The sequence below is a fragment of the Squalius cephalus genome (genome assembly GCF_949319135.1).
Source record: "Squalius cephalus genome assembly, chromosome: 24".
NCBI lineage: Eukaryota > Metazoa > Chordata > Actinopteri > Cypriniformes > Leuciscidae > Squalius > Squalius cephalus.
Window position 1 is genome coordinate 17,657,783 of NC_137145.1, and position 23,403 is coordinate 17,681,185.

At 38.0% G+C, this 23,403-nt stretch overlaps 1 protein-coding gene across 2 annotated transcripts in view; it reads left to right on the plus strand.

The window, feature by feature from the left end:
- LOC307152393 (protein mono-ADP-ribosyltransferase PARP14-like) overlaps positions 1-20,624 on the plus strand; it is a 76,674-nt gene extending 56,050 nt beyond the window's left edge. Inside the window, exons 2-21 of one of the 2 annotated variants that reach the window (XM_079860975.1) lie at positions 4,188-4,306; positions 5,574-5,604; positions 5,889-6,092; positions 6,960-7,190; positions 7,319-8,038; positions 9,798-10,028; positions 10,157-10,876; positions 11,773-12,003; positions 12,132-14,530; positions 14,962-15,192; positions 15,802-16,011; positions 16,191-16,299; positions 16,458-16,607; positions 16,733-16,795; positions 16,919-17,101; positions 18,178-18,384; positions 18,481-19,086; positions 19,172-19,323; positions 19,456-19,630; positions 19,950-20,624. In XM_079860975.1, the coding sequence (XP_079717101.1) occupies positions 4,188-4,306; positions 5,574-5,604; positions 5,889-6,092; positions 6,960-7,190; positions 7,319-8,038; positions 9,798-10,028; positions 10,157-10,876; positions 11,773-12,003; positions 12,132-14,530; positions 14,962-15,192; positions 15,802-16,011; positions 16,191-16,299; positions 16,458-16,607; positions 16,733-16,795; positions 16,919-17,101; positions 18,178-18,384; positions 18,481-19,086; positions 19,172-19,323; positions 19,456-19,630; positions 19,950-20,230 (7,253 nt within the window). In that variant the 3' untranslated portion in view covers positions 20,231-20,624. The remainder of the gene's footprint in view (positions 1-4,187; positions 4,307-5,573; positions 5,605-5,888; positions 6,093-6,959; positions 7,191-7,318; positions 8,039-9,797; positions 10,029-10,156; positions 10,877-11,772; positions 12,004-12,131; positions 14,531-14,961; positions 15,193-15,801; positions 16,012-16,190; positions 16,300-16,457; positions 16,608-16,732; positions 16,796-16,918; positions 17,102-18,177; positions 18,385-18,480; positions 19,087-19,171; positions 19,324-19,455; positions 19,631-19,949) is intronic. The other variant, XM_079860976.1, reaches the window with a different exon arrangement.
- Positions 20,625-23,403: the final 2,779 nt, after the last annotated feature.

The window sequence follows — 23,403 nt, forward strand, 5'->3', positions numbered from 1 at the left end:
CCGTAATTTGCATCTCGCTCCTGTTTGCCAGATCTGGGCCACAAGCAGGCCATAGCAATGCCACATGTCAGCCAAGAGCAAAGAAATAAACCAGAACTGGACCTTATCGGAGCCACAAAGTCTGTGTATATTAAATATGGAGTCATTTCAGCCTTAAAGGATTAGTTCACTTTTAAAAAAACTTTTGCTGATAATTTACTCACCCCCATGTCATCCAAGATGTCCAAGTCTTTCTTTCTTCAGTCGAAAAGAAATTAAGGTTTTTGATGAAAACATTTCTCCATATAATGGACTGCAATGGGCTCCAAACGGTTCAAGGTCCAAATGACAGTTTCAGTGCAGCTTCAAAGGGCTTTAAACGATACCAGACGATGAATAAGGGTCTTATCTAGCGAAACGATCGGTCATTTAAAAAATAAATCAAAAAGTTTATTTTTTATAAAAGTAAAAAAACGAACGCGCATCACAGAACAGAGCAAGGCGAGCATTTGTGCTTATAAAACTTAAACTTTTTGATTTATTTTTTAAATGACCGATCGTTTCGCTAGATAAGACCCTTATTCATCGTCTGGTATCGTTTAAAGCCCTTTGAAGCTGCACTGAAACTGTCATTTGGACCGTGAACCGTTTGGGGCCCATTGCAGTCCATTATATGGAAAAAAATCCTGGAATGTTTTCATCAAAAACCTTAATTTCTTTTCGACTGAAGAAAGAAAGACATGGACATCTTGGATGACATGGGGGTGAGTAAATTATCAGTAAAAGTTTTTTTTAAAAGTGAACTAATCCTTTAAGCCTGTTCACAAGCAGAATCACTGAAGGAAAGAAGAGAGCAGAAAAAGAGATGAGCAGAAACACAAAAACTACACCTGACTTCAGTCTAAGATGAAATCAACTGAAGATGTAAGAAGACATTACATCTCTCAATATCTCAGCAGAGGAGGATTAAAGAACTGCACAAACAGCATTTTCAAGTTTAAGTTCAAGACCTTTATTTGTCCCAGAGGGGCGATTAGTTTTGCTGCAGTAGCAAAGAAGTTAACATACAGTACATGACAACAAGGCAACAACATAATTGAAAATAAAATACAAGATCAGACAAGTGGATAAATGAATACCACAAACATTTAAAATTTAAGTTCAGTATACCTTATGTACAGATGTTACCTCTTTTTTACAGAGTTAAGCAGAGAGATAGCAGAGGGTACAAAGGAGAATTTATATCTATTTGTTTTGGCGGATTGCTGACTAAAGCGGGAACCAGAAGACAGCATCGTAAATTCTGCATGCAGGGGGTGAGAACTATCAGACAAACAGCATTACCAGCTTCACTTATTACTAACCAGGCTGACTTTAACCAGATTTACTTTATTTCTGTCAGACATCAAAAAAGTTCTTATTGAGAATTAACAGAGGTTTAACTCTAATATGTTTCATTTGAAGTCACCATAACAGTGATTAGTGTTTCCATTAGTTGGAAACTCTTTTAGAAGTTCTTTAGAAGTTAGTGTGTGTCAAACAAATTTGCAGTAGCAAAGGAAGCTAAAGTGAAATGATATCAGGTGATGATGGTTACCTGTTGATGGTTTTATAATGATCATGAAGTAGCCTGAATCAATGTCAATTGAATTTAACAATTCTGTTGTGCCATTGTCACATTTAGTCTACATTACAAATTATGTCTTGCTGCATTAGATCCACCAGTACTGCAGCAATCATTTAGATTTTAACGAACACAAGCATAAAAATGTAATCTTATCTGACACACAGAGAGATCAGAAATCAGCGTATGAATCTCAACAATGGTGACAGTCAACAAAATATTCAGATAATCGGATCAACTCTGAACATCACAAAAAAGCTACTAAATGTCACTACAAAAACAACAGCAAAAAATAAAACCAAATATTTAGGGTTAAACAAAACAATAGGACAATTCAGCTGCATAATTTATTCATGCCTGCAGTGCATGCTGGGAGTTTTGTACTATGCTGGTACCCAGCATGCATTGCAGCATGGCACTTTTGATTGTCACCATTGTTGAGATTCATACGCTGATTGTTGATGTCTGTGTGTTTCACTCTAGACTAATTTGTTGTGTTCATGGTTGTTAGAAGAATCTGATTGCTGCAGTACTGCTGGAATACAGGGATTGTATCATAAATGTATTAATGGTTAAATAAAATGGTTAGGTTTGGTTAGATTCCAATGACATGAGTAAATCAGGTTATTTCATGATGATTATAAATCCATTAACAGGTAACCATCACCTCATCTCATCTCATCTCATCTCATCTCATCTCATTTCCCTTTAGCTTTGCTGCTGCAAATGTGTTTTACAAACACACTGTCACAGCAGCCAAAAAAGACAAAAGAATAAATAAGAGTTAAGAGCCCAACTAATGGAAACACTAATCGCCATTATGGTGACTTCACATGTAACACATTAGAGTTAAACCTCTGTTAATTCTCAATAAGAACTTCTGTAGACGTCTGACAGAATTAATTCAGTCTGGTTAGTAATAAGTGAAGCTGGTAATGCTGTTTGTGCAGTTGTTTAATCCTCCTCTGCTGAGATCTTGAGAGATTTAATGTCTTCTTTTATCTTCAGTTGATTTCATCTAAGACTGTGTCTGGAAGTCAGTTGTAGTTCTTGTGTTTCTGCTCATCTTTTTTTCTGCTCTCTTCTTTCCTTCAGTGATTCTGCTTGTTAACAGGCTTATTAAGGCTGAAATGACTCCATATTTAACATACACAGACTTTGTGGCTCCGATAAGGTCCAGTTCTGGTTTATTTCTTTGCTCTTGGCTGACATGTGGCATTGCTATGGCCTGCTTGTGGCCCAGATCTGGCAAACAGGAGCAGTCCGCCCAAGTGCCATCATTCCACGCTGCATGTGGGCCAGATCATCTTTCCACGTGGGCCAGATGTGGACCAGATCTGGGCAGAAACATTGTTGCTATCTGGGAATGTAATAAAGCTGTCGAGACACGTAAGGTAATTTCAGGTTCAAATACAAATTAAGTGCGATTAAACTCTAACGAATTAGCCTAGGCTAATCTGTGAATCTTCCGATTACTACTCTTATAGCCACTGTTGTCATCCTTTTAAAGAAAAGTAAAAAGTTATGAATACTTAGCAGGCTAAACCTGACAATTGCATACTTTGCAAGTAATGAATAAGAATAAAAGTAAAATCCCTGTTGTCACTCATTGCCATGCATTTTAGAACATGTAGGCTATTTTGGGACCTACTGGAAGAATTGTGAGCTTATAGCCTATATCACGTAACAACATAAAACTCTGTGTTGTTGTTGTTTATTGTGGTATGTTCTTTGTCTTAAAGCTATGGTCTACGATTTCAAAGATTGTTCATTATTAATAACCTCGTTTAGATGCTGGTTATGGTTCTACAGTACAATCCTAACAATATGAAGAGAAAAAAGAATGAAAAAAATCCATTCACTCTATTGGGTGTACAGCTGCAGAGAAGTTGACAAATGTAAGCTGTCCGGCCGGACAGCTTACATTGGTCAACTGCTCTCATCCAATCCCCCGCTCCACTTGACGCTCGCGTCTCCGCCCCAACGCACCCCACCCCGCCCCCCTCCTGCGACATGAAATTTCGCGGGCAAGCAGCTGACAGTCTATGGTAGCTAGCAAAGTAGCATCAGCTCAGCAATGGAGAAAAAACAAACCGAAAAAACCGACGCTGACACGGCTGACTTTTTGTTGAGCAGGTAAGCATTTATTTATACTTTTATGGTGTGAGATGTTACATAAATAGCTTTTTATCAGTCTGACAACATGCTTATGCTGCCGGTCGGCATTGGAATGTTAGCCGTTCAGCGTCGCCTATCACGGGTCAAAGTAATTATATTTCTTGAAGTGCTTGAATATATTTCAGTAGGCCTAGCGGGTTTCTGTTCGAGCCGATCGGAATTTGAACAAGATGCGCCGATGTTTACTACCGGTGATCACAGCTTGACTGAGTGACGTTGTTCAGGTCGTTTCCCGGTGGGAGGGATCAGGTAGCACAGAGGGGAGGGGGGTGTGTGTGGAGGGGCGGGATGAGTTTTTTAAAACTTCCCAACCGTCTCATGCTTTCTCGACCGATTTTCAACATCGTAGACTACAGCTTTAAAGTGTTGTGATGTATCTGACTAAGTCTGGTTGTTTGTGTTTAAGTCCGAGATGCCGTACTCTCCCAGGAAGAACACTTTATTACTATTGACAGTCAGAAAATCAAGCTGAAAGTGTACAAACCCAGCGATGTAGAGGAACAGGCAGACAGCACTGGACAAAGAGTGAGTAGACATATTACAAAATGCAGATTTAAGACCACAATGTTTTTACAATAAAACCTTAGCTTAGTGGCTTTTAAAATCAAATAATTTAGATTGCAGGTCAAACAAAATTAACAAAATGGTCTATCATAAAATATTAATTCAGTTATGGTTGAGACGTACATGCCTTTTGGAGTTTATATAAAGATGGTTGTCATTTCTCTATATTGTTTGAAACAAATTGAAAACAAATAACTTGTTAAGTAGTGCTCGTCATTTACATAATTGTAAACAGTGTTGGGAGTAATGCATTACAAGTAACATGAGTTTCATAATCAGATTACTTTTTTACTAGTAAAGTAACGCATTACTCTTAAATTTACAACAAAATATGAGGTACCTTTTAAAATAAATAACGTAAGTTACTTTGATTTCACATTTATTAACTGACACCTCTCCATGTTGAGAGAAATCGGGACCGAGGTGCAGAGGCGTTGTGTGCGCTGTGAACATGACGATTATTGTATTTTAGACTAAATGTGACAAAAACCTGACAATTGCATACTTTGCAAGTAATGAATAAGAATAAAAGTAAAATCCCTGTTGTCACTCATTGCCATGCATTTTAGAACATGTAGGCTATTTTGGGACCTACTGGAATAATAATAACGCAGAGGCGTTGTGTGCGCTGTGAACATGACGGTTATTGTAGTTTTAGACTAAATGTGAGCATGAACTTACTCATCTCACTTGCACAAAAACAGATTCAGTAAATGAATACAAACTCAGAATATTACGCAAACCTGCAATAATTAAATTACACAAATATATTTTGTATTTAATCTCATTTTATTAATCAATGTCTTTTCTGCTGACCTTCGATGATCCAATTCAATCATATTAATAAGCAAAAATGACTTTAGTTAAACATCACATTTCTTCTCCTGTGTCCTGTTCTTCTGCAATCCAGAATGGCAGCACAGCTGAAAGTTTTGTTTGAGCTGCATCCTCTACTGTGCAGTCAGATGTGAATTTTCCTTTCCTTCAGCCTGAGGCTTATTCATTCTTAAAAGGGCATTTACATCTGCAAAAATATAAATTTTTGTTGATGTTTATTAATGTTTATTAAAAAAAAACAAAAAACAAAAAAACAAGCCCAGCCTAGATGAGAAAACTAAAACATAAAAAGTAACACTATTAGTTACTTTTCAGGGAGTAATGCAATATTGTTATGCATTACTTTTAAAAGTTACTTTCCCAACACTGACTGTAAATGCTGTGCTTTCAGGTGGACCAGGCATGTGGATATCAGGAACCAAGTGAGTAAATCATCTGGACTTTGGTCTCTGACTGCATACATGCATGTGATCTTTTATTAGTTAGGTTATCATACTATTATTGCTTATGTACTTTTTAACACATTTGTCTTCAATGTAAAATATATTTTTTAATAAATTATACAAAACATTATTTTGTTGGTTAACAGTAGTTGATACTGTTAACTGACTTTACAAAAAAATCATCCTTTAATGCTTTTAATCATCCTTTTTTACATCCTGCAATAATATTTTATAAATATGTGTCACTTTTATTTTGCCTGAAGATCAAAGTGCCCCTCAAACTGATTTGGATGTGAAGAAGCCTCAAGAGTCAAGTGCTGTGGTCTTGGAGAACCTTCCAGATGAGATTAAACAAGATGTTTTGACTCTTTTGGTGGAGAACATTACAAGTCTTTCTGAAAATGACTTTACCATAGAATTAATACCAGAATTAAGAAAAGCAGTTGTGACCTTTAAAAATCCCAGTGGTAAGTTATCATATAACATATACATAATTTTTTTCAATCATAATGTAAGGATATTTCACTTAGTCAAACTCTTTTGCACCAAAAGCTTAAACTTGACTACATAATGCTTGAGCTTTACATGATGGTCTTTTGGCCTGGAGGAAATTAGAAAACTGAAGAAAATTGTAGATCTAAAAATTTTATTTTTATAAAAATGAACACCTTTGATATTTTGCTGGTATATATTGTTGTATGCTATTATGACTTGACAGGGGCGTGGGAAGAAGGTTTATTTTGGGGTTGCTGTTTTTTTTTTTGAGTCTATAAACATGCAAAACTCCACGAAGCACAACAAGCATATCGGTGAGAACAATCGTTTAAACAGCATACACATATTTGACTGCACATCACTTTTTTGACATTATTGATACGGCTTGCAATCGTAATGCAACAGACCGGTATATGGGACATAAAAATAAAAATAAAATAAAATGTGCAGTGTTTTAGTTATTTTTAAAGTTTCTTGAGTGAGCCATGGTTTAAAGGAAGGCTTTTTAACTTTTTTGAACCAGAAGTGCCTTGAATCTTTTTTTCTATAAATACAAGTTTGAAACCCAACCAAAGAGCAGCTTCTGGGTCCTTCCAGCAAGCAGCGCTCAAAGATGTTTTCCTTGATGTGTAAATAACACTTTTTTTTAAAAAAAATAGCCCACTTAAAAAGTGTTTATCTCAAATAAATTATCAAATGCTAAAAACGAATAAATGTAAATTAACAAAAATTTGCATTGAATTTACAATCCTGTGAAAACGGGGTGCTGCAGCACCCGTACTTCCCGCGCCCCTGATCAAATGCATCCGGCACATTCTGTAAACTATCATTTCTGACAGATGCAGTAAAGTTCCTTGAGGACAGCAGAACGCATAATAAGTTCAAGAAGAATGATCTGAGGGCCTGTGCACTGGAGAGAAGCACATGTGTGCGGGTGGAGAATCTTCCAGCTGAGGCCAACAACAAGATGCTGCTGGAGCTGTATTTTGAGAAATGGGGTGGTCCAGTAGAGGAAGTTATCACAATTCCATCAGAACACACAGCCATTATTACCTTTCAGGAGGAAGAAGGTATAAATACATGTGCAATTGCTGGTAGTCTTTGCTGTTATAATTCTATAATTGGTTACATTTATTTACCTCATTTTAACAATATCGTTACATTTATTCATTGTACCTGCAACTTTCATTCTTTATAGCCATAGAGAGAGTTTTGAAGCAAGAGAATAACATCTGTGGAGTTCCAGTCAAGATATATCCCTACTTTAAATCACTGGATACAGTCTTGTATGGTGGCAACAGACCACAATTGAAGCTGCCTGAACCCATTACTGTCAGTGTACATCCTGCCATCAGGGAGTTCCTACTCAAGAAAGGGGAGATTTCCTCTATTAAAGACCAGATGAGCTCACATTTCTGCAAAATGAACATGGACAAACCTGAAGCTTTGCTCAGTCCTGATCCAGCATTACTGAAACAGAAAGGAGTTACCAGAAGACGCATTGATGGCTGGAGTAAGAATGCCTGTGATGCCTTCAAGAAAATAATCTCAAACTACACAACATCTGAGTGGCCGGTGTCACACCCCTTGTGGTCTAAAGTGGAGAGTGATGTAAAGGAATTGGTGAAAGATAAGGTTTTCACAGATATGGATGCCTCTAAAGGTGTTCTTACACTGGTGGGAATGACCCATGAGATAACTGGACTGAAGCCCATCATGGATAAAATTATAGAGAGAGCAACAAATCAAATAGAGAGAGAGTCAAGTGCTGTGGTCCTGGAGAACCTTCCAGATGAGATTAAACAAGATGTTTTGACTCTTTTGGTGGAGAACATTACAAGTCTTTCTGAAAATGACTTTACCATGGAATTAATACCAGAATTAAGAAAAGCAGTTGTGACCTTTAAAAATCCTAGTGGTAAGTTATCATATAACATATACATAATTTTTTTAAATCATAATGTAAGGACATTTCACTTAGTCAAACTCTTTTGTACCAAAAGCTTAAACTTGACTACATAATGCTTGAGCTTTACATGATGGTCTTTTTGGCCTGGAGGAAATTAGAAAACTGAAGAAAATTGTAGATCTAAAAATTAGATTTTTATAAAATGAACACCTTTGATATTTTGCTGGTATATATAGTTTTATGCTATTATGACTTGACAGGGGCGTGGGAAGAAGGTTTATTTTGGGGTTGCTGTGTTTTTTTTTTTTTGTTGTTTTTTTTGGTCTCAACATTTAAATAAGAAATATTATCAAGTCTATAAACATGCAAAACTCCACAAAGCACAACAAGCGTATTGGTGAGAACAATCGTTTAAAGGGGGGGTGAAATGCTATTTCATGCATACTGAGTTTTTTACACTGTTAAAGAGTTGGATTCCCATGCTAAACATGGACAAAGTTTCAAAAACTAAGTTGTACGTTTGAAGGAGTATTTTTGGAACAAAAATACTCTTTCCGGTTTGTCACAAGTTTCGGAAAGTTTTTTTCGAGTGTGGGTCTATGTTACGTAAGATGGTGCGGAATTTCCTTATATGGGTTCTAAGGGCACTTCTCCGGTAAGATCGCGGGCGCGCGCGCACTCGTAGACCAGAGCAAGAGAGTGAAAGCAGTTCGCCATCAAAGCGCCCTGCCCGGCTTTTGGGAAGTCAATGTCACCAAAGAAGTGTGTTTTTGGTTGCCAGGGCAAGACAACCCTGCACAGATTCCCAAAGAACCCGGCGTTAAGGGACCCGTGGATGGAGTTTGTTTTCCTGAGCATAAACGGAGTTGTGTAAGACTGTTTGTTCCCTGCATTTCGACGATGATTGTTTTATAAACAAAGCCCAGATCGACGGATTTGCAGATCGTCTCATGCTTAAGGATCGAGCAGTCACAATGATAAAGGTTCGCGGTCGTGCGTTGGAACCGGACGGTGAGCAAAACTGTTGAACAAATGTCTCTGTGTGTTGTTAGCTCAGCGCGTTAGCACAGCTTTAGCTTCGCCCACACGGCACCCCTCCAGCCGCTCGTTTTTTTCCGGAAAGACTCGGTACAGCCTATCTTTCTTTTATAAATATAATAAAACTAAAGACTTTTTGGAGATATGAAGGATGCAATACTACTCTATAGGTACTCAAGATTAACAGGAGATTGAGTGAAAATGAGCATTTCACCCCCCCTTTAAACAGCATACACATATTTGGCTGCACATCACTTTTGTGACATTATTGATACGGCTTGCAATCGTAATGCAACAGACTGGTATATGGGACATAAAAATAAAAATAAAATAAAATGTGCAGTGTTTTAGTTATTTTTAACGTTTCTTGAGTGAGCCATGGTTTAAATGAAGGCTTTTTAACTTTTTTTGAACCAGAAGTCCCTTGAATCTTTTTTCTATAAATACAAGTTTGAAACCCAACCAAAGAGCAGCTTCTGGGTCCTTCCAGCAAGCAGCGCTCAAAGATGTTTTCCTTGATGTGTAAATAACACTTTTTTTAAAAAAATAGCCCACTTAAAAAGTGTTTATCACAAATAAATTATCAAATGCTAAAACCGAATAAATATAAATTAAAAAAAATTTGCATTGAATTTACAATCCTGTGAAAACAGGGTGCTGCAGCACCCGTACTTCCCGCGCCCCTGATCAAATGCATCCGGCACATTCTGTAAACTATAATTTCTGACAGATGCAGTAAAGTTCCTTGAGGACAGCAGAACGCATAATAAGTTCAAGAAGAATGATCTGAGGGCCTGTGCACTGGAGAGAAGCACATGTGTGCGGGTGGAGAATCTTCCAGCTGAGGCCAACAACAAGATGCTGCTGGAGCTGTATTTTGAGAAATGGGGTGGTCCAGTAGAGGAAGTTATCACAATTCCATCAGAGCAAGCAGCCATTATTACCTTTCAGGAGGAAGAAGGTATAAATACATATGCAATTGCTGGTAGTCTTTGCTGTTATAATTCTAGAATTGGTTACATTTATTTACCTCATTTTAACGATATCGTTATATTTATTCATTGTACCTGCAATTTTCATTCTTTATAGCCATAGAGAGAGTTTTGAAGCAAGAGAATAACATCTGTGGAGTTCCAGTCAAGATATATCCCTACTTTAAATCACTGGATACAGTCTTGTATGGTGGCAACAGACCACATTTGAAGCTGCCTGAACCCATTACAGTCAGTGTACATCCTGCCATCAAGAAGTTCCTACTCAAGAAAGGGGAGATTTCCTCTATTAAAGACCAGATGAGCTCACATTTCTGCAAAATGAACATGGACAAACCTGAAGCTTTGCTCAGTCCTGATCCAGCATTACTGAAACAGAAAGGAGTTACCAGAAGACGCATTGATGGCTGGAATAAGAATGCCTGTGATGCCTTCAAGAAAATAATCTCAAACTACACAACATCTGAGTGGCCGGTGTCACACCCCTTGTGGTCTAAAGTGGAGAGTGATGTAAAGGAATTGGTGAAAGATAAGGTTTTCACAGATATGGATGGCACTAAAGGTGTCCTGACACTGGCGGGAATGACCCATGAGATAACTGGACTGAAGCCCATCATGGATAAAATTATAGAGAGAGCAACAAATCAAATAGAGAGAGAGTCAAGTGCTGTGGTCCTGGAGAACCTTCCAGATGAGATTAAACAAGATGTTTTGACTCTTTTGGTGGAGAACATTACAAGTCTTTCTGAAAATGACTTTACAATAGAATTAATACCAGAATTAAGAAAAGCAGTTGTGACCTTTAAAAATCCCAGTGGTAAGTTATCATATAACATATACATATTTTTTTTTAATCATAATGTAAGCATAATTCACTTAGTCAAACTCTTTTGCACCAAAAGCTTAAACTTGACAACATAATGATTGAGCTTTACATGATGGTATTTTGGCCTGGAGGAAATTAGAAAACTGAAGAAAATTGTAGATCTAAAAATTTGATTTTTATAAAAATGAACACCTTTGATATTTTGCTGGTATATATTGTTGTATGCTATTATGACTTGACAGGGGCCTGGGAAGAAGGTTTAGGTTGGGGTTGCTGTTTTTTTTTTTTTTTTTTCACAACATTTAAATAAGAAATATTATCGAGTCTATAAACATGCAAAACTCCACGAAGCACAACAAGCGTATCGCTGAGAACAATCGTTTAAACAGCATACACATATTTGACTGCACATCACTTTTTTGACATTATTGATACGGCTTGCAATCGTAATGCAACAGACTGGTATATGGGACATAAAAATAAAATAAAATAAAATGTGCAGTGTTTTAGTTATTTTTAACGTTTCTTGAGTGAGCCATGGTTTAAATGAAGGCTTTTTAACTTTTTTGAACCAGAAGTATCTTGAATCTTTTTTTCTCTAAATACAAGTTTGAAACCCAACCAAAGAGCAGCTTCTGGGTCCTTCCAGCAAGCAGCGCTCCAAGATGTTTTCCTTGATGTGTAAATAACACTTTTTTAAAAAATAGCCTACTTAAAAAGTGTTTATCACAAATAAATTATCAAATGCTAAAAACGAATAAATGTAAATTAACAAAAATTTGCATTGAATTTACAATCCTGTGAAAACGGGGTGCTGCAGCACCCGTACTTCCCGCGCCCCTGATCAAATGCATCCGGCACATTCTGTAAACTATCATTTCTGACAGATGCAGTAAAGTTCCTTGAGGACAGCAGAACGCATAATAAGTTCAAGAAGAATGATCTGAGGGCCCGTGCACTGGAGAGAAGCACATGTGTGCGGGTGGAGAATCTTCCAGCTGAGGCCAACAACAAGATGCTGCTGGAGCTGTATTTTGAGAAATGGGGTGGTCCAGTAGAGGAAGTTATCACAATTCCATCAGAGCAAGCAGCCATTATTACCTTTCAGGAGGAAGAAGGTATGAATACATGTGCAATTGGTGGTAGTCTTTGCTGTTATAATTCTAGAATTGATTACATTTATTTACCTAATTTTAACAATATCGTTACATTTATTCATTGTACCTGCAACTTTCATTCTTTATAGCCATAGAGAGAGTTTTGAAGCAAGAGAATAACATCTGTGGAGTTCCAGTCAAGATATATCCCTACTTTAAATCACTGGATACAGTCTTGTATGGTGGCAACAGACCACAATTGAAGCTGCCTGAACCCATTACTGTCAGTGTACATTCTGCCATCAGGGAGTTCCTCATCAAGAAAGGGGAGATTTCCTCTATTAAAGACCAGATGAGCTCACATTTCTGCAAAATGAACATGGACAAACCTGAAGCTTTGCTCAGTCCTGATCCAGCATTACTGAAACAGAAAGGAGTTACCAGACACATTGATGGCTGGAGTAAGAATGCCTGTGATGCCTTCAAGAAAATAATCTCAAACTACACAACATCTGAGTGGCCGGTGTCACACCCCTTGTGGTCTAAAGTGGAGAGTGATGTAAAGGAATTGGTGAAAGATAAGGTTTTCACAGATATGGATGGCACTAAAGGTGTCCTGACACTGGCGGGAATGACCCATGAGATAACTGGACTGAAGCCCATCATGGATAAAATTATAGAGAGAGCAACAAATCAAATAGAGAGAGAGAAGAACAGTGTGACAGACCATATGGAGATTTCTCCTGCCATGTACTCTCTGCTTTTACAAGATGGCCTGAAAAGTGCTGTTCCTCCACACCTGCTCATTGACTACAACAAAAAAATAAACAGCTTAGTTTTTGCAGGTCTTCATACAGAAATTCTTGCCTTCAAGAATTGGGTCCTTGAGAAGAAAATAAACATGAAACAGAAGCCCTTAAAGATTGACCGTTCAGTCCTGGAGTTCCTGAGATCAGTGAACTGTGAGGAAATGTCCACAGATCTCTTTATATCTCATGGAATAACTGCTGTATACACAATCGAAAATGAAGATGTTGTTGTGATTGGGAGCACAGAAAAAGCACTTATTGAGGCAGAGAAGAGGGTGAATATGGTTCTTACATCCAAAGACCTCATTATAGAAGATCAGGGTGTCCTTGGAATGTCAGAGTGGCAGAATCTCAAAAAACAATGGCAAGAATTGTTCAATATTTCCAAAAAGACATCTGTGATTATAAACTTTTCTAAACAGAGAGACAAAATAATAGTGACTGGATTCAGAGAGCCGGTGATGGAGGTCAGTGAGAACTTAGGACGTTTCATTGTAGAACACAGTAGAATTGAAGAAACTGTTCGTGTCAAATCACATGCAGCAGTTGAATTCATCAAAGACAGAAAATCACAAGACTGGCAACATTTAATGAAGTCTGAGGAGGTGAAAGTGAATTTTGATTCAAAGAGACCCTGGATCAAACTGTCTGGACAGCGTATATTTGTCCAGCCAGCTTTGACTTTCTTTAAACGGTTGGCAGATGCTCTCTACACAGACACACTCATCATTAAAAAGGCAGGAGCAAAGAAGTACTTCAAGGAAAAGGGTAAAATGATGCTCTCAATGCTGTTGAAGGATAAAAGGTTTGTGGTGGTGCTCCAGGAAGATAACATGCTGGAAGAGAAGGAGGAATTTTCTGTAAGCAGTTTTGAAGATTTTGGCCAGGTCTCTTGTGAAGTTCGAACACCAGGTGGAATAACTGTTACTGTCAGGATGGCAGACATTTGCAAGCTCAGTGTTGATGCTGTGGTCAATGCTGCTAATGAAGATCTGATGCACAGTGATGGTGTAGCTTTCGCACTTCTACAAGCTGCCGGACCATGTCTACAGCAATACTCTGACCATTACATAAAAGTAAATGGGCGTCTGAAGCCTGGAGATGCCATCATCACTGACGCTGGTCGTCTTCCCTGTAAATATGTGGTACACGCTGTTGGACCTCGCTTCAGCGATTCAGACCGACGTACCGCAGTGCAACGCCTGAGACGTGCTGTGAGGGAAAGCTTGAACCAGGCGTCGAGCAAAAACTGCTCCTCCATTGCAACTCCAGTTATTAGTTCAGGGATATTTGGTTGTCCTCTTGAACTTTGCACTGAATCAATCGCCAAGGAAGTGTGTGAGTACATTGAAGATCATAACCGCAGAGGCTCCAGTAGCACATTAACTGAGATTCACTTGGTTGACAACAATGGCAGCAATGTAAAAGCCATGGCTGAAGCTGTCAGAAAGGAGTTTGCTGCTTATAACCCCCAAATGACTTTCCCTCAGCAAAACAAACCTCATGGGTATAGTAACTATGAACAGGGCTATCCTGAAAGTGGCCACAGAAATTATGGCCAAAGAAACCAAGTGTTTGAAGGTCCCAAAGGCCGGGGGAATAGATACTTTGAAGGACAGGCACACTCAGGCTCTGGTGGCAGATCTGATCATTTTGAAAGGTTGAGTGTTCTTGAGACCAAAACTACAAAAGAGGGCCTAAAAATCTTTCTGAGCAAAGGAAACATCCAGGATGCACATGTAAGTGTAAAGGTTGAGGGGTTTTTTTCACTTGTTTTCCAGCAAAAATATCTAAAAATCCTTAAAACAAAGAAAGTAAAAAAAAAAACCCCACTGCATAAGGATATACTTTTAGAATTATACTTGTGAAATGCAGTAAAATAAAATATAATTAAAAGGATAGTTCACCCAAAATCAAAAGTCTGTCATCATTTTACTCACCCAAATGTCATTCCAAACCTTCTGCTCCATAACAGAATTTACATTTTAGACTGAACTATCCCTTTAATGATACATTCTCTGAAAGAAAAAAAAGCCTGAACATGTTATGCAGTGTTTTTTAGTTTTTTACCAGCATACAGGTGAGATCAGAGTTAGGTATTTTATATTGTTTTATGATAATGGTGACCATTTCCTCCAAAAGTAGCATCTCCTTTTTTTTTCTCCTGCAGGCTGATATCATTGTAAACACTATGTCGGAGGACTCGGACCTCAGTAAAGGTGCCGTCTCCAATGCACTCCTTCAGACTGCTGGCCATCAGATCCAGTCAGAAATCAACAGAGCTGCTCGCTCAAGCAAAATCAGTTATGGTGATATGGTCGTCACAGATGGTTATAAACTAAAATGTCAAAAAGTCTTCCATGTAGTTTGTCCATTTTGGAAACAAGGCTCAACAGATATGGTGAGAATAACAATTTTCTAATCAAAATTGTCATTAACTGTGTTACTGCTGGATGATTAAATGATGTGCCTCATATGTGTCAGGCTTCTGGGTGGATGAAGTAGGAGACGAACACGAAGATGATGAATTCCAAGATTTTAATTCTAAATATAAACAAATACAAACAAAAAGGGAGCGTGCGCTCAGAACAAGGATAAACCTAACATTAAACATTGACCGCCAAGTGAAGACTGAAACACTCAGGGCTTAAATACAGGGGAGAACAGATCAGGGAAACAAGACACAGCTGACAAGACTAACGAGGAAACAGGTGTGACAAATGAACTAAATGACAGTTACCATGGAAATCAAGAAATGGCGGGAAATAGAACAAAGACAGACATGTGATCAGTGACAAAAACACTCAAACAGAACAGAACTGTGACAATATGCAGGTTCCATTTCTTTATTTAGATGAATGAATGAATGAATGAGGTATTTATATAGCACACTTCCTAATGAACTATTGTACACCCAAAGTGCTTTAAAGTCATGTCAGGGGATCTCTTCTCAATGATGATGGTTCTTATTTAAATATAATAATAGATATATTTATTTACATTTTAAAAGGTACTCGTTCAGATCATTAGAGATTGCCTGAAAAAAGCAGATTCCAGGAGAATGGCTTCAGTCGTCTTCCCAGCTATCGGCACTGGGAATCTTGGCTTTCCTAAAGATCTGGTGGCCAGAATCATGCTGACAGAATTCCAGGAATTTAACTGTACAAATCTCCGAGAGGTAACTGTGATCGTGCACCCTTCTGACAAAGAGAGCATTCAGGTGAGTGAAGGAAAAATAGATTCAAGAACCGTAAAAACACAAAGTCAAGGTTTTTCGCATCACATAAAGTATGATCAATATGTGCTTTTTATTTATTTTAAACTATAAATTATTTAAATAATTTTCCATAGTTGCTCATGTTAATGTTGTCTTGTATATTTCTGTGTTTTATCTATTAGTGCTTTACCAGCATCTTTAGAAATTGGATCCAGGGTCCCATCACAAAAGGAGCACATCAAGATTCAGTGCCTAAAATAAATACTTCTGGAAAGTCAGCTCAGACCTCTGGTAACTTTCTTATCTGATGTCCATCCCACTTATTTTTTGAGTACATTTTATTAAAAGATTTATTCTGATAAAAAATATATCCAAATGCCACAGAATATATTTAGGATAGTGGCAAAAGAGATTTTCCATATACACTGTACATCTTTGTTTTTTTTTAGAGCTTGTTGGCAAAGTCTCCTCTCCCTCTCTTGGGGTGCACACTATGCAGCTGGGTCGAGTGACTCTGGAGGTTTCATCAGGAGATATAACTAAAGAAAAAACTCATGCAATTGTCAACTCCTCAAATCCGACATTTTCTCTGAAAACAGGTTAATCCAACTTCACACACTGTCTTGCTTATTTGAATGAATCTGTTTCATTTATAATTTATTTCACATTTGAAGAGAATTATAATGTAACTGTCATTTATTTTTATTTATTTTTTGTTATCCAGGAGTATCCAAGGCCATTTTAGACGCTGCTGGATCACAAGTGGAACAAGAATGTTTACAGATTGGTTTGTGTTCTTTTTTATCTATTATCATTTCTTGTTGATGGACATTACCTTTTTGAATACTTCAAAAGTGATCTAATGAACTTTAAGAGACAATTGGTAAACCTGTTTTTTTTTTTCCAATAGTGAGATCATCAAACACGCAGCAAACAGAGATTGTGACCTCAGCCGGGCGCCTGCCATGTGGAAACATCATCCATATTATTGGACGCAGTGGTCCATCTGAAATTAAGGACATTGTTTTGTCCGTTCTGAAGTTGTGCGAATCACAACAAATTACTTCTGTTGCCTTCCCAGTCCTTGCCACTGGTAAGATGCTTTGTGTTTGTCTTTTATATATATATATATATATATACAGGTGCTGGTCATAAAATTAGAATATCATCAAAAAGTTGATTTATTTCAAGAATTCATCTTAACAGGTGAAACTAGTATATTATATAGACTCATTACATGCAAAGTGAGATATTTCAAGCCTTTATTTGTTATAATTTTGATGATTATAGCTTACAGCTTATGAAACCCACAAAATCAAAATCCCAGAAAATTAGAATATTACATGAAATCACACAGTAATTACACAGTGATACCATGGTCATTGAACCAGGTTTTGGTTCTTTTGGCAGTGTGGGCAGGTGCAAATCCTGCTGGAAAATGAAGGAAGCATGAAGTGCTCTGAAAATGTCCTGGTAGACGTCTGCGTTGACTCTGGATTTAATAAAGCACAGTGGACCAAAGTCCTCTTTTCTGATGAGAGCAAATCTTGCATCTCATTTGGAAACCAAGGTCCCAGAGTCTGGAGGAAGAATGGAGAGGCACACAATCCAATATGCTTGAAGTCCAGTGTGAAGTTTCCACAGTCTGTGTTGGTTTGGGGAGCCATGTCATCGGCTGGTGTTGGTCCACTGTGCTGTCCACTCAACCAGGACATTTCCAGAGCACTTCATGCTTCCTTCAGCAGACAAGCTTTATGGAGATGCTTCCTTCATTCTCCAGCAGGATTTGCACCAGCCCACACTGCCAAAAGAACTAAAACCTGGTTCAATGACCATGGTATCACTGTGTAATTACTGTGTGATTTCATGTAATATTCTAATTTTCTGGGATTTTGATTTTGTGGGTTTCATAAGCTGTAAGCCATAATCATCCAAATTATAACAAATAAAGGCTTGAAATATCTCACTTTGCATGTAATGAGTCTATATAATATACAAGTTTCACTTTTTTAACGGAATTACCGAAATAAATCAACTTTTTGATGATATTCTAATTTTATGACCAGCACCTGTATATATTACTTTTTGTAAATTTATTTAAAACTTTTTATACTGAAATTTTGTGTGAATTATTTATTATTCTTTTCGATTTTTGTCTCTAACCTTTAGGTCTGGGTGGTGCAAAACCAGCTGATGTTGCAGATGCAATGGTTGATGCAGTTGTTGACTTTGTGAAGAAAAAGAAACCAGAGCATGTAAAGTTTGTGAAGTTTCTCATATTCCAGACGAACATGTTGGGAGACTTCCACCAAAGCATGGTCAGGAGATCTGGTGAGAAAGTAGAGGAGGATAAAAGTCTGCTTACCAAAATTAAAGGTCAGTAAACAATAAAAATAATGCTTTTTCTATTAATCTGAATTTGTTTTTAAATTAAAAATAATTGATCTCTATTTTTTTCTATCAAACCTGCAGACTTTTTTTGGGGGGGAAATTCTGAATCTCCCTCAAATGAAGAGTTTGTGATGGTGGGTGAGGAAATTGAGCCAGCTGTGTTCCAGCTGTGTGGAGAGACACCAGAGGACCTGAAGGAAGCCAGGGACATGATCAACGGCTTCATAGTACGGGAGCATTTGACCGTCCCAATCTGTGATCCAGCCATTGCTCATTTCACAAAGGAGGATGTAGAAATGCTGAACAGCATGCAGAGGGAGTTCACAGTCAGTGTCCAACTTGAGAAGAAAGGCCAAGACTCTGTCGTCACATTGGAGGGACTGACAAGAGATGTTCACTGTGTAGAGAGTCGTATTCGGGACATGATCCGCAAGGTGGAAAGGAATGAAACCCGAAGACGTGAGGCATTTATGATCAGCAGTGTAGTCAAGTGGCAATATCAGGAAAATGGACGCAGCATCATAGACTTTGATATGCTGACTAATTATGACCTGGAAAAGGCCTTTCAGAACCAGCAACCTTCAGTGAGAATCAAGATTAATAATGATGATTATGATGCCGATTTAGTTCGCAAAGAAGCCAGAAGAGGGAGAATGAGGATTGAACTGAATAGAGTAGATCTGCAAGGTGTGAATATTTTATCATTTAGACAATGATCCAAAGGCCATCATGTACAAAGATTAGTTATTCATGTTTTTGTTCTTGTCCATAGATGCAGCTGCAGCTCGAAGTTCTTTGCCTTCACACTGGGAGGACATGAAAGGAAATTCGGTTGTTCTTGTAAAACTCACAGCAGGCTCGACTGAATATGACGAAGTGGAGAAAGAGTTCAGAAGAACCCGACTACGTTCTAACATCATTCAAGTAAGACTAGACTAAGGAGAAGGAGGAATGTATATTTATTAGTTTTGAAAGGTTTTGGTTTTATAATTTAGCACTATAGTAATAGTGTAATAGTAATGTTTTATTAAGCTGAATGTTTATTCTTGTCTTTAGATTGAAAGAGTTCAGAACAGCACACTTTGGAGAAACTACATGATCAAAAAGGAGGAACTGGAAGACAAAAACAACCACAAAAACAATGAACAGCGTCTCTTCCACGGCACTGGCCCTGATAAGACAGATCAGATCAATCACCACGGCTTCAATCGCAGCTACGCTGGGGCACATGGTATTAGTTTGTTACAAAGTTCAGTTTAGGGAAGCAGAACCGGCAAACATTAAACATAAATTTTAATACTAAGATAAACATAAATAACAAAATGAAAAGAGTAGCAGTTGGCAAGAATACAGCTCATATAAACAATCAAATAACAACTTAAAATGTCCCAGGCCTGGTCCTCTTTCACCCTTCACTGTCGTCACTCTATTTCCCATGGCTTTTGGCCCCGCCCTGCTCTCGACACTGTTAAATCCAGCATAAACTTTGTTTGCACTTGTATCAGTTTGTCTTTTAAACCAACATTATATTTCTCTTGTTCTATTTTTAGGAGCCATGTATGGGAATGGTACATATTTTGCTGTGGACCCGAGTTACTCAGCTCAAGGCTATTCTAAACCTGATGTCAACGGACATGAACGCATGTACCTCGCCAGGGTGCTTGTTGGTGATTTCACTCAAGGAAAACAAGGCCTTCCTGTTCCCCCTGCGAAGAGCTCCAATAGTGCTGATCTTTATAACAGTGTGACAGACAACATAAGCAACCCAACCATGTTTGTGATCTTCAATGATGTACAGGCTTACCCAGAATACCTAATCACCTTCCAGTGATTTGTTGTTTTTGTTGCTATTTATATTAGGTTGAACTGAGACCTGCAACCTACCTGTAAAATATCTACTAGCAGGAATTACAGAAATTATTGCAGAGGACAGTAATATAATCCTTAGATTTGGCTTTGCTTTGTCCAAACCTAAGCACATTCAGATATTTCTGATTTTGGTTTAATCTTGTGGTTCTCTTTTAATCTTCGGATTAATCAGCAACATATTTGTTTTTAGCCTGTTAATTTAACATAATAAATAAAAACCAATAAGGAAAATTATTTGTGATGAGCATTTCTGTTTTACAGTGGATGAAAGAGCACATTGATTCAAATTATATTTTGTAAATGTAACAAGTGTTGACTGAAATACCATTAAATAAAACATTTATTTGAATCATTTCAAATAAGTCTCATTTTACAGTACGTCACAATCTCTGTATAATGTTACAGTTAACTGCTAAAGTCGACTCACCCAGGGCCGGATCTAGGCATGGGCAGGGGTGGGATGAGCCCCCCCTAAACACCTGTCTTGGCCACTCAGTCACAACTTAGGCAAAGAAAGCATCTTATCTCATTAATCATTAATGTTTTTTTGTTTTGTTTTGTTTTTGTGCATTGTCAAAAGCAAAAGCTGTGTGTTGAGAAGTTTAAGGAATTTTGCCACAGTGGTTGAAAGTCACTAATGAAATGCTTTGGTGTTGCGAAAAGCAGAGGCTGTCAGTCACAAGAGCGATAACAAGCATAAATATTTCCATGCAATGCACACATTTTATCCATGTGGAAGTATCTATTTTCTGTAGATGAGCAAGACTTCCGATTCCTTCTGATGTTATTGCCAACTATGTCAATATAATAATTAAATATTAGTGCATTTGGATTGTCTAGGTAGCATATACAGGTGCTGGTCATAAAATTAGAATATCATCAAAAAGTTGATTTATTTCAGTAATTCCGTTAAAAAAGTGAAACTTGTATATTATATAGACTCATTACATGCAAAGTGAGGTATCTCAAACCTTTATTTGTTATAATTTTGATGATTATGGCTTACAGCTTATGAAAACCACAAAATCAAAATCTCAGAAAATTAGAATATTACATGAAATCACACAGTAATTACACAGTGATACCATGGTCATTGAACCAGGTTTTGGTTCTTTTGGCAGTGTGGGCAGGTGCAAATCCTGCTGGAAAATGAAGGAAGCATGAAGTGCTCTGAAAATGTCCTGGTAGACGTCTGCGTTGACTCTGGATTTAATAAAGCACAGTGGACCAAAGTCCTCTTTTCTGATGAGAGCAAATTTTGCATCTCATTTGTAAACCAAGGTCCCAGAGTCTGGAGGAAGAATGGAGAGGCACACAATCCAATATGCTTGAAGTCCAGTGTGAAGTTTCCACAGTCTGTGTTGGTTTGTGGAGCCATGTCATCGGCTGGTGTTGGTCCACTGTGCTGTCCACTCAACGCAGCCGTCTACCAGGACGTTTCCAGAGCACTTCATGCTTCCTTCAGCAGACAAGCTTTATGGAGATGCTGACTTCATTCTCCAGCAGGATTTGCACCAGCCCACACTGCCAAAATAACCAAAACCTGGTTCAATGACCATGGGATTACTGTGTAATTACTATGTGATTTCATGTAATATTCTAATTTTCTGAGATTTTGATTTTGTGGTTTTCATAAGTTGTAAGCCATAGTCATCAAAATTATAACAAATAAAGGTTTGAGATATCTCACTTTGCATGTAATGAGTCTATATAATATACAAGTTTCACTTTTTTAACGGAATTACTGATATAAATCAACTTTTTGATGATATTCTAATTTTATGACCAGCACCTGTATACTGTATACCATCTAGGTAGCATATATATATATATACCATTTGTATTGTTGATTTCTGGTTTTATAATTAAATAGTCATTGCAGATCATTCTTAATGTATTATGCATTCATGCAGTTATTTTCTCAAACTGTGAAATGAGCCCTGGTATTCACTGAATGTTTCGTTGAATAGCTATGAGTCTGTTTCTTTTAGAAGGGCACTCATTGTTCAGACAAAAGGCAAAACCCCCTGATTGCCCTGTCTACAGCAGAGCAGCTGTGCGAAAACCCGACGGAAATCCCGGTTCAAGGCTGGGTAGAGAATGGGGTTCAGTGCAGAGTTGAGGTATCCCAACCAAAGAACGATAGAGTGAGTCAATTTGTTTGGATGGGTCTCTGCCCACATTCCCATGTATGTGAAGTAGGTAAAATAGGGGAACCAGCAGATGACAAAAGCACAAAGCACTGCTGCTGTTGAGTTAAGTGGTTCTAACTTAAAGGAGTCATAACCTGTAATTTTCACTTTTCCACGAGAATCAATGTATGTTATGATTGCCTAACGATTATACACTGGCCGGGAAGCCGATATTTAAAAGTGAAGCGTTTGTTTACCCCTGGGTTCGTAAAACAGCCCACGTGCACGCGCACTCAAATATGAGATTTTAATTTCTGCCCCGACTTGACGTCAAGACGGGGCAGGATATACCATATATGGACACCGCAGACCTATGCTGCAGGAAGCCCTGCCCCTCTCCCCCTCATATTCAGTCGCGAAAGATGCAGAAACGTAGTGCACACGTGAGTTGCTCTGTTGTTGACTGCCAGAATCAACATGTAAATGTGTTTTCTCTCCCAAGAACGGACCAAGCTGTCAGGGACCAGTGGATTAAATTCATTTTTAATGACGCGGTTCCTACAACCCTTCCCACTGGCTTAACGTTAGGTGTCTGTGCTAATCATTTTACGCCGGAATCGTTCACAAATTTGGGGCAATATCAGGCGAAGTTGGCATCGAAGCTCCGTTTGGAAAAAGGGGCCATTCCAACAATCAGAGACTTGCCTGCAATTGAAACGGTAAGACTGTGTTTTTATTGCTCTACTGTGTGTAACAAACAGCAGCTAACTGCTAATGCGGCTATTGTATGCTATTGTATGCTATTATATTAGCTTCGAGGTAAACATGGGAAATGGCTGCTACTTTGCAAACAACAAATGACTGAGATTGCAGTTACATTTAAAGTTACGCTAACTGAGCATGGCAGTCATAGTAATGAGAAATCAGAAAAAACTTGCGCCATGATGTCATTTTGGAATGATATGCTGAAGCGTTACCTGCGGTGTCAACCCCCCTCCTTCCT